This window comes from Bacillus rossius, chromosome 10 (assembly GCF_032445375.1).
Source record: "Bacillus rossius redtenbacheri isolate Brsri chromosome 10, Brsri_v3, whole genome shotgun sequence".
Lineage (NCBI taxonomy): Eukaryota > Metazoa > Arthropoda > Insecta > Phasmatodea > Bacillidae > Bacillus > Bacillus rossius.
The window spans coordinates 45,231,164-45,244,963 of NC_086337.1; the positions used below are offsets into that span (position 1 = coordinate 45,231,164).

At 37.9% G+C, this 13,800-nt stretch overlaps 2 protein-coding genes across 2 annotated transcripts; both read right to left on the reverse strand.

Moving 5' to 3' along the window:
* Nucleotides 1-961: 961 nt before the first annotated feature.
* On the reverse strand, nucleotides 962-4,648 carry LOC134536063 (spidroin-1-like). Its single transcript, XM_063375592.1, has 2 exons — nucleotides 4,552-4,648; nucleotides 962-2,163 (listed from the first exon to the last, which is right to left on the reverse strand). The coding sequence occupies exons 1-2, from the start codon at nucleotides 4,561-4,563 to the stop codon at nucleotides 1,192-1,194; spliced, it is 984 nt and encodes a 327-aa protein (XP_063231662.1). The 5' UTR covers nucleotides 4,564-4,648; the 3' UTR covers nucleotides 962-1,191.
* Nucleotides 4,623-11,081, reverse strand: LOC134536331 (spidroin-1-like). The gene is made up of 3 exons (XM_063376084.1): nucleotides 10,761-11,081; nucleotides 8,235-9,021; nucleotides 4,623-4,687 (listed from the first exon to the last, which is right to left on the reverse strand). Exons 1-3 carry the CDS (start codon nucleotides 10,770-10,772, stop codon nucleotides 4,623-4,625), a joined length of 864 nt encoding a protein of 287 aa, XP_063232154.1. The 5' UTR covers nucleotides 10,773-11,081.
* Between the last annotated feature and the right edge of the window lie 2,719 nt (nucleotides 11,082-13,800).

Below are 13,800 nucleotides of genomic sequence, written 5' to 3' on the forward strand. Positions count from 1 at the left end.
TAGATAACAATGAGAAAATCCTAGCTATTGCCATTTTACAGTAATGTTCTTAAACAACTTCGACCACTGCTTATGTCGTAATAATTAATCTAAAAAACTGTAGTGAACATTATTTAATAATACTTAAAATATAATAGTATTTTTCCTCAGTTTTTTTGCATGTAGGCTATAGACAATCATTTCTCAAAAATATTTTACAAAAATTTAAATATGAGTTTCAGTATACAAGCCTCTCAATAAATGTAAAATTGTAAGGTTATTTCTTATCTAGTTTTCTAGCTAGAAGTACGTGACTAGTAGAGAGAGTGGTATGTATGGATATATCTATAGTCAGATTTAAAAACAAACGTAGAAACGAAAAAGTTTCTGAATCGTTGTTCGCAGTTTTATATCAACTTTAAGTGGTTGTATATGCGAGGAGGGATATATATTTTTTTAATGTGTTTACCGGATTTATGGTTGGATTCAAAACATTTTTTTTTTCATTATAACTGTAAATATATTTTTTAGATTTTTCAGTTAGTGAGAAAATAGGCAAGTTATGGTTCTACCGGATTTTTTAATACAGTTATTACCTTATCTAATGTAAATAAGTACAAGTATTCTTTATAGTGTACTGAATTCTGGCATCGTTCATTATATTCTAAAAAAAATTGCTTGTTTTTTTTAATATGAGTATTATTTAATACCGCACAAATAAAATAAATGTTCGCGACTGCATTATATGTAAATATTTAACTATTTCCACAGTCATTAATTTATTTATAGTTGCACTGGAATTTGAAACAGACAGTAAAATTATATTGTTTGTAAAAAAATAATGTTTTCTGAAAAGTTTTAATAAATAGAATCTGTAAGAACGCATAAAAAATAAAACAATATAGTAAAATCAAGCGAGGTCAAAGCAAGCAACAAAATTTAATAGGTATATGTGAAGAGGATAAATATCAAAACAATACAATTTATTTCAAAAATATTTATTCAGAACGAAAAGAAAATCGACAAGACACATATAATAACTGTATACAACATAAAATGTGTAGTTTTAATACAACTATTTTTTCAATTAAAATTTTTTTCTACGTGATGTACAAATAATCGCATGAAAAAAAAAAACGGGGAGTGTATTATAAATTAAATATTTTCGTATCAACTGAAAGGAAAGACGTGACGTTTTCCACCATCAGTTATTTACCAGAGTCCACCGTAAAGGCCGCCGACTCCGGCTGCGCTGGAGGCAGCAGCGGCGGCGCCGGTACCCGGGTAGACACCCCTCCAACCTCCACAGCCACCGACAACACCAGGGTAGCCATAGCCTCCATAACCACCGAGACCTCCTAGGAGTCCAACTCCAGCACTGGCCGAGCTAGAAGCAGCAGCACCGACGCCGACACCAGGGTACCCCCAACCTCCAATAAGTCCGGGGTATCCCCAACCTCCGAGAAGACCGGAGATTCCCCAACCTCCGACTGGACCAGGGTATCCCCAGCCCCCAGCGAACCCTGGGTACCCGCAACCTCCGTACAGACCACCGTAACCTCCGTACAGACCACCGTAACCTCCGTACAGACCGCTATATCCTCCGTAAGGACCACTGTAAACGGGAGATACGGTTCCTGAAGTTCCTGAAGCTGATGACGATGACGATGATGATGATGAACTCGAGGCACCACCAGATCCACCAGAAGAGGCGCTACTGGATGATGACGCCGATGATGAGCTCCCAGTTGTCCCCAGTCCTCCCACCAGACCAGGATATCCGTAACCTCCGTAGAGTCCACCGAGGTATCCTGGGTAACCACAGCCTCCCGGATACCCATATCCTCCTAGGAGACCCCCATAACCTCCGTACAGACCGCCATATCCGCCATACAAGGGGCTGCTGATTCCAGACGCTCCAGAGGCCGCAGAGGCTGCAGATGAAGACGAAGCTGAACCTCCAAGTCCACCGCCGGAAGAAGCGCTAGAGGAAGAAGATGCTGCTGAACTCGATCCTTGCAGGCCAGGGTAGCCATAGTCTCCGTACAGTCCGCCCAGGTAGCCCGGGTAGCCCGGGTAGCCCCAGCCTCCTCCGAGGGGACCCGGGTAGCCCCAGCCTCCACAGCCGCAGCCTGGCAGGAATGCGGCAGACTGGGCGACTGCCAGTCCCGCCAACACGATGATCTGAAAGTAAACAAATTCCCATTGTTCTAGACATATAATTACCAAATGTCATGCAATAATTTAATAATAAATTTCTGCTCCGCTTTGTTGGTTTCCTGCGTTAGGTATTTACATTCAAGTCTTATTTAATGAAAGGTATCTAAATAAACTTTATTTGAGGATTGGATTATCATTAATTGGATTTAATTTCTTATACGCATTTTTTAAAACCAACTTATTTGTTTACTTTGTATTGCATTTCATTTTAAAGACTTAAACAACCGCTAAATATTCATCAAAACATGTAATATTCAAATGTAAAATAAATACAGTGTTTGGTATTATTTAATCAGTTTTATTTTTTCATTTAACCTTTTTTAATAAATATAGCTATTTTTGTAGTTGTGTAAATTGTATTGATTTAGGCCGTATTTATATTACAAATTATAAAAAAAAAAAACACCGTGATTAGAAAATATGGTTTTACTTTACTTATTGTTTTAAAGTGAAATCGTTCAAGACGGACTTGCACACTACACAATGTGTATACCAAGGATATATTATAGTAACGTATCATTCATTTACTAGGTGAAAGTTGTTATTAAGTGAAATTTTAACTGTCAATTTGGTTATGTTGCAGTAACCGCTATAAGAAAATTAATCGAATAAGACTGGTTAGTAAGGCAAAATTAAATAATAATTCGTCAAATTATATTTCAACACTGTATTATACTGCTAAACATAAAATCAGGATGTTCAAACCGAAATGCAAACACGGGCCATACCCTATTTGCCTCAAGTAACGGGTTGAGATAACTGTATGATACTTATCTAATCAATCAGCCCTATACCTTAAATTGTGTGCAACTGTGTGTGTGTATGTGCATGTGTGTGGAGTACATTTGTAGTTATCTGATTACTCTGGGAACTTACATTTAACTAAATCCCTTACAATTTCCTGCTAATGATTAAACTCATATTTTAAACATGGTTTATTATGGATCTAACAATTAAAAATAGTTTAATGGAATATATTCGCATATTAATGTATGTTCTAAAAGAGCCATAATTTTTTAATGACTGGATTACAAAAAAGTACAAAAATTACCTAAATGTTTAAATCTAGCAGGACTTTAAACATTTGTGTACTTAATTATGAATGAATTTGAGCAACGTAAATTGTAACAGAAAAATATATGTTCTAATGGTCAATCTTTCAATATATTCTTGCTCGTAAATATTTTTTGGTTAGTTAAAATTTCGAGGAGAGGAAACATTTTTTTATATAATTTTCTCTATTTTACTTTGTTTATTTGTAAGTTGTATGCGATTACTTAAAAATTTCTAGATAACGAAAAATATTTTAATTGTAGAAATGACTTAATTTAGTCCGTTAAATTAAAAGAAACATATTAAATATCCTAAAGTTCTTTCTTAAGAAATTAGTTTTTCAGCTACAAATCTTAGAAGTCACGATATCTCACTTTATTTAAAATAAAATTGTATTTTTAAAAACTAAAAAAAAAAAACCTACGCTTTCCATGTTGTATAAACTAAAAAGTAAAAAAAAATTATAATATTAAGTAATTTTGTAAAAGCGAAAGAATGAACTACAACTCTGTGTAACGTAATTTTTAAATAGTTTAAAATAATAATCAATGAATAAACGAAACAATTAACTCTCTCTTAAAGAATAGCCATTTGTGACAGAAAATGTAAGATATCTGATATGAAATTGAAGTGTGCGTTTCTCTCTTCTTTAATTTTCTTAATGAATCTATCCTAGCGAATAGGCATTAGTGATGGAAAATTTAAGACAACTGATATCAAGCACCCCCACAAAAAGAATGTTTATTGCCCATAGCACGAAAGTAGTGTTTTTTTTTTTTGCCCCTATGGCCCTGTTTGGGTCAAAGTAATGACATTATTGTATTTTCATCGGGATTACATAGACTTTGCAAAGTTTAAAATCGATACGACAATTAGAAGCAGGTTAAAATCACCTTATACAAGATCTGATTTCGTAGTTACTCACAAGTGAAGCTGGTAAAAACCGTGTTAAAAATGAACTTTTTTTTTTAAATATTAATTACAAGTCATCTACACGTGAACTGTTTCGTCGACTGTTTATAAAGTGAAGTGAAAAGTTAACGTGGTTTTCATTGCTTATTACAACAAAAATTTCGGCAACAAAGGTTAATTATTCTTGCACTTTAAAAATCTGATTTCTAGTACAATTTCAAGTATTTATTCTTTTATCATTAAAATGAAAATGATTCAATTTTTATTCATAAAAGTAATGCAATCATTTCATCAATGTTTTGTTATGACGTTGTCACGTTAGACTATCGTCCGTAAACCGACTTTAGAGACAACCAATTTTTTTTATCGAGAGGGACTATCCCTTACCGTGGCGATCATGGTAGGTGGAGTTGTGCCTGTATCCCTCAGCGCGGCGAGAAGCAGACTGTTGCGGGAACTTAGTCCTCGCCGGAGGTATTTATATTTGTCGAGGACAGCCGGCGCATTGCTCTCGAGCTCCACGCTTGAACACGATCCCGGAGAGTGTTTGTACACAGCGGCAGAGAACGTGACGAACACGACTTGACGGCCAAGATATTTCCCCAAACCATTTCTTTTTTTATTTCGACTCTCATTTCGCAAGACTCGGCGTACAACCCGCCTTCAGGTCAACTGCCCCCAACTGTAGGTTTTATTTTTTGACGTGACAACGTCTAATAAATCGATGAACGCCGGCTGCACGCACGAAAAAGTGTCCCACTACGGATGTCCCACTACGGATGTGACGTGTTTGCTCATTTTACGCATGCGTGGCATCTATCTTCCACTCGATTGGAACAACAATCGATTAGACTTTTTTTTTTTTTGAAAATGGAACAGAAATATTCACGTAGTATTACAGATATATGTAATAACTATGCCACTACAAAATAGTGTTCGTGGTAATACTGGGCACGGACTCTTTAACCCTCGAAGTTATGCTTTGTGTTGTCCCAGTCCTCCAATAGTTTAAGTTATTTGTAAAACGTTCCCTGGTTAGCTTTATATTATTAACATGCGCACATTAATAAGGAAAATAAATCAAAATAAAATCCATCAATTGGAATATTCGATTAATTTTTCCATGGTTTTAAAAAAAATATGTATGCCTGAAATAAACATCAAATAATATACAAAATTATGTACCAATTGTAATAAATACTCAAATGAACTCGAGAACATATTTCATATATGTAAAAAAATACCATAGTGTTGTAAAAAGTTACAATATGATTGGTCTCCTAAGGAATATTTTGTAAAAGAACATAAAGTAATTTTTTATGCACGCTTCACCTCGTGGGTACGCATCTGTCGCTCCTTTAACGAAGGAAAAAAAAAAAAAAAAAACTGAATCTAGTTTCAAAATTCAAATCACGAATCGAAAAATCATTAAAACTTATATAAACGGGAAGAAATGAAAATTAAAAACGCCATATTGTTTTTTAAAAGTCCTTGAATTTCGAATTTATTTAACCAATACCGTGTCGATGTGAATCCAAAAAATAATAATTACAGAAAGACTTGATTACGATCCGAAAGCGAATGTTGTTACCCGTTGCCATGGAGACGAAGAAAGCATCATTAACAATGCTGCAACCGCTGCCATGGATACAGAGATAGCATAAACAATGCAACGGCCGTTGCCGTGGATAGCATAAGATAAACGTGGTCCGAAAACGCTGAAATATTTTTAACAATATAAGAACTTCGAATATAAGAATTTCAAAAAAATTCGTTTTGGGTTGTAAATGGACCCTTCTGAAGAATCCACATGCCAAATTTTACTGCTCCAGGCCCTTCCATCTTAGCTACGCGAGCTACAGACACAAAAACTCTCTCCTTTATCAATAAAGATAAATATAACGAAGATAATTCATTCTGCGAAATTATTACAAAAAACTAAATTAAAATTCAAACTGTTGGATATTAAAAATAAAAAAGTGATTACAAATGCAGGCAAAAATCATTTGAAATTTAACAAAATAAGTAGAGACCCGGATATCTCGGATTCGTCTGGCCTCAGGGTATGATTCAAGGTCAAAGGTTTCCTCAAACTATGTTTGCTTTCCCATTGGTTGATTTCTTTCCGAGAACATTTTTATCCTTGTTAATTGGCACTATATGATTCGTTTGCTTTTCTCCTAGTTGGGCATCGCTGGTTCATAGTCATAGAGAGGCGAGTCCAAATAACTGCTGTCCACTCATGAACACAGCGCGAGAGAGTGAACGTTTGAATTCTTTCAAGCAACTAAATGAAGCTCGAAATTTCCGTATCTCTAATAATAATAAATCATAGAATACTACCGTTGATGAAGTGCCAATAAGGTGTACGTTTGGAAGACAGAACGGGCACAACATAAATGAACACAAAAGGCTTACTTTTTTTCGCCATTACCTTAAATCACGTCGTCGTAAATACATAAATAGGTAGTACTATTCATTTTTCGCGAAAAAATATTCCCATACCAGCTGCACGTTAAAACTTTATGGCATTGTATGTTTCGTGATTGGTTGGGTTTAATACATGTGAATGATTACTGTCAGCACACCAATCACAGCCATCCAGTGCGGAAGCAAGTGCGTCCTAAATGGCCCTGCAAAATAGGGCAATGACTTCTCTTGCAGACGACCGCAAATCACAAGGAAACAATCTCTAGCACGGACATGCCTTATTGCAGTCTATAGTTCGATTCGATTTTTTTATGAAAAGTACATGCCCCTAATAATAGGCGCAGGCTGTATGAATCCCGTAAAAAAATATAGGCTATATATTCTTCACAATTAAAATTCGACTTAATCTTAAATAAAGAGTGATATTACAGATATGATTCGTATGTTTCCATGTCGCAACTTCTTATCCTCACCAAGGGTTTATCAGCCTTTGAATCCCCAGCCATCTTCATGGCGTGACTGTGACGTAATATAAGAGATGATACTGCGGTGGTTTGCTATTGCCTTCTGCAGTATGGATGTGAAGGGTCAATAACACAATACCCAGTCCTGGTACCTTGGAAGGAAATATTTCTACCAGTGAAAAATCCTCTTCTCGGTCGGCAATCGAACTTGGGACCCTGAAGCACTTCTTATCATCAGAAACGTATTATATAATATCTAATTATAAATAATATAGGATAAACAGAACCCAATTATATTACTACAAGATCCATCGGTGACACGAACATTAAGTGAACCATTTAACACTTGAGTCAATTATATCGCTAAAACTTCCAGCTACACGCTATTTACTTTGAGGTTTTCATTAAAATTATTGCGTTTTCTTTAGGTGACGTGTTTACATTCGGAGAAACAGAACTTTATAAATGATTTTACATACATCAATGCAATGTAGGTAAGGAAAATTATAAACAAAACTGTTTCTTTGCAAGCATGCTTTAATTCAATAAAACAATTACATCAATAAGTAAGAATACAATCATTTTTAAGTATCACTGTAACAATTTATTAAATAAATATAAATAATTTAAAATAAAAGTATTTATTGAATATATAGGAACAGCACAGTTATCACCAGCAGTGGAAAACTAATTACTACTAAGTCCTAAAAACCTACCAAACTTAAGATCAGAAACCTCCACAGCCACCCAAAACTCCAGGAAATCTATATCCTCCGTACATACCACTGTAACCTCCAAGGCCCCCATAGCCTCCTAGACCTCCATAACCTCCCAAACCTCCATATCCTTGACCCCCATACCCACCAATACCTCCATATCCTCCTAGACCTCCGTACCCACCAAGGCTACCATATCCTCCTAGAGCTCCTTGTACACCTACACCAGAACTAGCAGAGCTAGATGAAGAAGAACTGACACCCACACCTGGGTAACCTAAACCTCCAAGGATCCCACCAATGTAACCTGGGTACCCACAGCCACCAACAACACCACCACCGTACCCACCAAGACCACCATATCCACCTAGACCGCCATACCCACTAAGGCCACCATACATGCCACCAAGTCCTCCAAAACCACCAACACCTCCAAAGCCACTACTACCTCCATACCCACCAAGACCACCATATCCACCAAGACCTCCATATCCACCAAATCCTCCAATTCCACCAATACCTCCAAAGCCACTACCTCCATACCCACCAAGTCCTCCAAAACCACCAAGACCTCCATATCCACCAAGACCTCCATATCCACCAAATCCTCCAATTCCACCAATACCTCCAAAGCCACTACCTCCATACCCACCAAGTCCTCCAAAACCACCAATACCTCCATATCCACCAAGACCACCATATCCACCAAGACCTCCATACCCACTCAGACCGCCATAACCACCAAGTCCTCCATAACCGCCAACATAGCCTCCAGTTCCAGAACCAATCCCAGGAGAAATTCCGGAGCTTCCGGAAGCAGCCGCGGAAGACGAAGCACTCGAAGCGCCTCCAGAACCACCGGTGGAGGCACTACTGGAGGTTGCCGACGACGATGAAGATGACGACGAGCCTCCAGTCACACCGGCTCCTCCGTACAGCCCACCGAGGTATCCCGGATAACCGCAACCGCCGTACCCTCCGGAGAGACCCCCGTAGCCCCCGCCCAAGGGAGCGGAGATCCCGGCAGCTGCGGCGGCTGCCGCCGAAGACGAGGCCGCGCCGGGCGAGGACGACGCCGAGGAACCGGCGGAGCCGCCGTAACCTCCGTACAGTCCGCCCAGGTAACCCGGGTACCCCGGGACACCCGGGTACCCCCAGCCGCCTCCGAGAGGACCCGCCAGACCGCACCCGCAGCCTGGCAGGAACGCGGCAGACTGCGAGACTGCCAGTGCCGCCAAAACAAAGATCTGAAACATACAAGTGGTATCTAGTCCCAAAAATCTCTGAAAGTTTCTTGTCTTTAAAACTACAGTTTATTAGTTTGAACTTTTAAGTAACAATTATTCTTAAACAAGTACTTTTAAAAAAATCTTTAGCATACATTTACTTTCTCAAAACTTCAATATATTATATTATGAGCGAAATTCTATGGCTGCTTTAAAAAAATGGAAGTGTATACATGTAATATATATGTTAGTATTTTTTGTAAGTAACAATTTAAAAAAATTTTCGCTAATGTTATTATTTTTAGGTTGGCCAATGTCCAGGTCTGCAAATGTAGAGTAACTGGTCTAAAATTCTGAGTTGTAATTTTTTTCCCTCCTGCTTACCAAAAGTCATGATTAGATAGATATAAACCTTCAGGATTAACTTTCAAACAGACGAATTAAATTTTCAGATATTGTAGTCTTGCCTTTATTTTAATGAAATTATATTCAAAGGTAAATATTTTATCTGTTAAAAATTAAATTTCTCGAATCTATTTAGTGTTATAATATGTATGTATGAGACCATAATATGCAAAAAAAAAAAAATGTAATGATACGACTTTGAGAAATGAAAAATTTTATTTTTAGACTGAAAATTATACTTAAATTGGTCAAATTGTGACTTGCCTAAAACAGTACAAAAAATAGCCACAATCAATTACAAGTTAGCAGATACCTCATCAAAATACGAGATTCGAGATTAGCTAAATAATAATAAACTCATTGGAAAAAAACTTTTTATCGTTCAATGAAGTAAAAATAAAAAAAAAACATTTAAATTTAAGGTTTTTGTCTAACAGCCAAATAATGCTCCAGAACTCTGTATAACTAAAAGCGTGTGGTCTCTCTTCATTCATTTTCGTAATGACTATATCCTAAAACTTGAGATAGAAATTTTAAGACAAATGATATCCAGCATCCCATTACTAAATTTAAGTTCATTATTGTTATTAAGTTCATACAGACATTGTCGTAATCACTATTTCCTAAAATTTTTTGAAATGACTATTTCCTAAAATTTTCTTATTGACTGTATCCTAAAATTAGGGATATATAATCTATTACAAATCATATTTTAACTAATAGAAATTTTAAGACAAATGATAGCAAGCACACCACGCTTTTAGTAGTGCAGAGCCGTGTAGCATTATTTGGCTGATGAACCAAAAAAAATTTAATATAAATTTAAATGTCTTAATTTTTAGTTCATTAAACGATAAGAGCGGTTTTTTTTAGTCTCAAAATAAAATTATTAAATATGTGTAACTGAAACAAATTAAAAATACTAAATATGAGTGATTAATGTCTTTATTTGTTACAATAAACTTAAAATTAGTCATTATTGTTCGCGCAATCTAGTCATTTCAGCCAAAGCCTCAACATTACATTTATATAACACACACATTAATAGAGCACGTGGTTTTCCTCAAATCAGCCTCGAAGATGGGTTACGGGAGCGTTAAATATTTTAGGTCTCAGACCCCTCCCCCGGCAAAAAAAAAAAAACCAACCTATTGGATCGGAAACTCTCCAAATCAAAGATAGATACATTTTTAAAAATTTTTGAATTTTATGGTCATTAAACCCCTCCCCCACCCGTGTATTTGCAGCATGATGAGAACACATGAATTAGCTCATTAGCGAGGTTGGATGTTTCGCATCTCTGACGAGTACCTACTGAAAGACTCGCCTGGAATTTAAAATTAAGCGGACCTTACCTTCGCGATCATAGCTGCTGGTGGCTTGTGTTGTCCGCTGCTGGGGAGGCAAGAAGAGTACTTTGGCCCTCGTGCTCGATGTCTATGTTATATATACGCCCCTGGGCGTAACCGGGCCTTTCCCTTATCGCGAGGTTCGAAGGACAGTGGACACGACTCCGCCAGGTGTTTGTACACAGCCGGAAGGAACGTGCCGAAAAAAATTAATTATTATTTCAGTCCTGGAGAAACAAGTAGCGGAAACGGACCTTCATTCAGCAAGAGACCATTTCCTCAAAACTGACCGCGCCGCCGGGCGGGAAAAATAAATAAATAACTTAAAATGAAACACTCGGAAGTTTTGGACACCGTTCGGTAACGCTGGCGTGAGCTGATATAACCTCCCTCCGTTGTGTACTGTAACTTTACAAGCGTTCCCGCACGAGTTAGTGTAACTGGCTCTGACGTGTGTCCCCCCCCCCCCCCCCCCCAGAGTGGCGTGTTTGTGTTGGATCCGCGGGTCGGGATACGGGAACTCCTTGAGTTTCTTCTTCCTCGGAACGTGACTGGACTCTGCGCTTCACGTGTGTCCGTTTACGCCCGACTTGACGGACATCTCTCGGCGACGCTTTCCGCGCCTCGCCGGACACAACAGGTCGTGGCGGCGGCGACGTAAGTAGGTACATCCTCCGTTACTTTTCTCCGTCAGAAATAGTTAAGAGACCGGAAAAATTCTCGGATTCATTCGGCGATGGGCTAGAATTCAAATACATATACCTCTTAGAGGTTTTTTCTATTGGCTTACTGTTCATATTGACAAATCTCAACCAGTTATAAATAGAGACCCGGAAATTTCGCGGATTCTTCTGGCCTCAGGATAGAATTCAAAGTTATAGGTGTGCTCGACCCATGTTTACTTTACCATTGGTTGATTTCTTAGCGAGAACATTTTTATCCTTGATATTTGGCACTACCTGATTCGCTTACTTCTCTTTTAGCTGGGCATCATTGGCTCACGGTCGTAGACGGTCGTGTCCAAACAACTGCGTGCCAATCATGAACACAGTGCGAGAGTGTGAAGGTTTGCATTCTAGCTTGCGACTAAATGAATCCGCGAAATTTCCGGGTCTCTAATTATAAACCCTCAACCAAAGAAGGATCGAATCACAGGCGAACCAGCTGAGACGACTTACAAGTCGGCAGCCAATGAACTTGCGTTATTTGCCCGAGTGTACAGGGGAATGTGCAGTCTATCCTGAAGGCCATCGAAACCGCGATTTTTTTCCGGTCTCTAGAAATAGTTGCAGTATTAGAAAGTGATGTTTTATTTTCCCTTCGGAAATCCTCGCTTTTGGGAAAAAATTGAAGTAGCTTGGCTTCTGGGTTGCAGCCGTGTTCTTGACAAATAATTCACCGAAGTTTCGGCCAAACATTGCAGTCGCCATCATCAGGGAGCTGTTTACCTACTGTAACTGCTCCCTGATGATGGTGACTGCAATGTTGACCGAAACGTCGGTGAATTATTTGCCAAGAACACGGCTACAACCCAGAAGCCAAGCTACTTCAGACAATGGCCGTGAAAGCCTGCGAAAATTTGGAAAAAATTGTTGGTTGAACTATTCTGGAATCCGAATCTCGAATTCTAATCCCAATGAGTACTCTACCGGGAACTTGCACACTCACTGTGGACGTGCCTGATGAATGATCCAATAATTTCATTAAATTAAATGGTATTTGTTAATTTTTGATTATGTTAAGGCTGTTTAATCAACACCTTACTGCTATCAATAGCGTGTATGTAAATTTCAACTATACGACAGATAAAATGATAACTAGGTCATTGCTTGGAATAGTAATATTATTTTAGCCTTCAGAAAGTGTAAGTGTTCTATAGTATGATTAATTGCAAACAGACACAAAGTAACGCATCAATTCAAAATTGGCACTTGATATCGCATTTGTTATAATAAACCATCCATGTGATCTTACCTCTTAGTCAGTAAGATAACTATACCTACTCAACTTTATAAACATTCGATGAATTCGAATTATCGTGCTTTGCCTATGAATTTATAACATCAGAAAGTTATTACTACCTTTTAATGTTTGAGGCTTAGGATAATAAATTTTACGTAAGGGTTGTTGACGTAAAATTTATGGTACGAAGTGAGCAAACCTCAATATTACCGATACGAGCCAGTAAGTTACGATGCGATTCATAAGTGATAGTAATATGTTTCTGCAAATATTGAACACATTCAAGTCGTCGGCTACCGGCTACTAAGTGACGGCAGGCTTGATCTTCGGCGTCGTCTGGACTTGTGGTTAGTCCTCCCGATGGCTGAAAGGTCGATGGACAGCTGAAGACGCTGGCTGCGGCTATGAGATGTGTTACTGAAACGAAGTTGAGAAATCCTCAAAATTTCCATGGCATCTGAAAATTCCTATAGTTCGGAAAGAGCTCACCAGCGTCGACCTTTCGGTAATAGGCTCTAAAGGTACGCGCACAATGCAGGCAGGTTTTCATATTCCGATAACCAGCGCCGACTCTCGGCTCAAGTGGGGGCTCACAGTGAAGGAAGATTACAAGCACCAACTGCGCAACCTCAGCAGTCATGGAGCTGAGTAGCGATGAGGCGATGTGTATGCTTATTGCTACATAAAATGTTAGTTTTAAATTAAAACCACAGAAACGTGATGTTCATGAAATTAATCAGTTGAGAGCTACATATGGCGAACATCATCACCTGTTTCCTCAATTGAAAGCAGACGACCAACGATTTCGTGAATATTTTAGAATGACGAAAAGAATCTTTCTATTGCATTTTCGACAAAATTGAAAATCGATTGATGAAGAGTTGGTGTCACTTCCATCAACAAAAGATTCTCCCAGAAGAACGGTTTGTAATAACCTTGAGGTAAGATATGTACCAATTCCAGTCTCTTTTTGTACTGATAAGTGTTGCAACCGTTTTAAAGTAGATATAATGTAAACAAAATTAAAGTTCACAATTTAATATTATATTATATATAATATTTAATATCGTCGTCAAGTTGCACT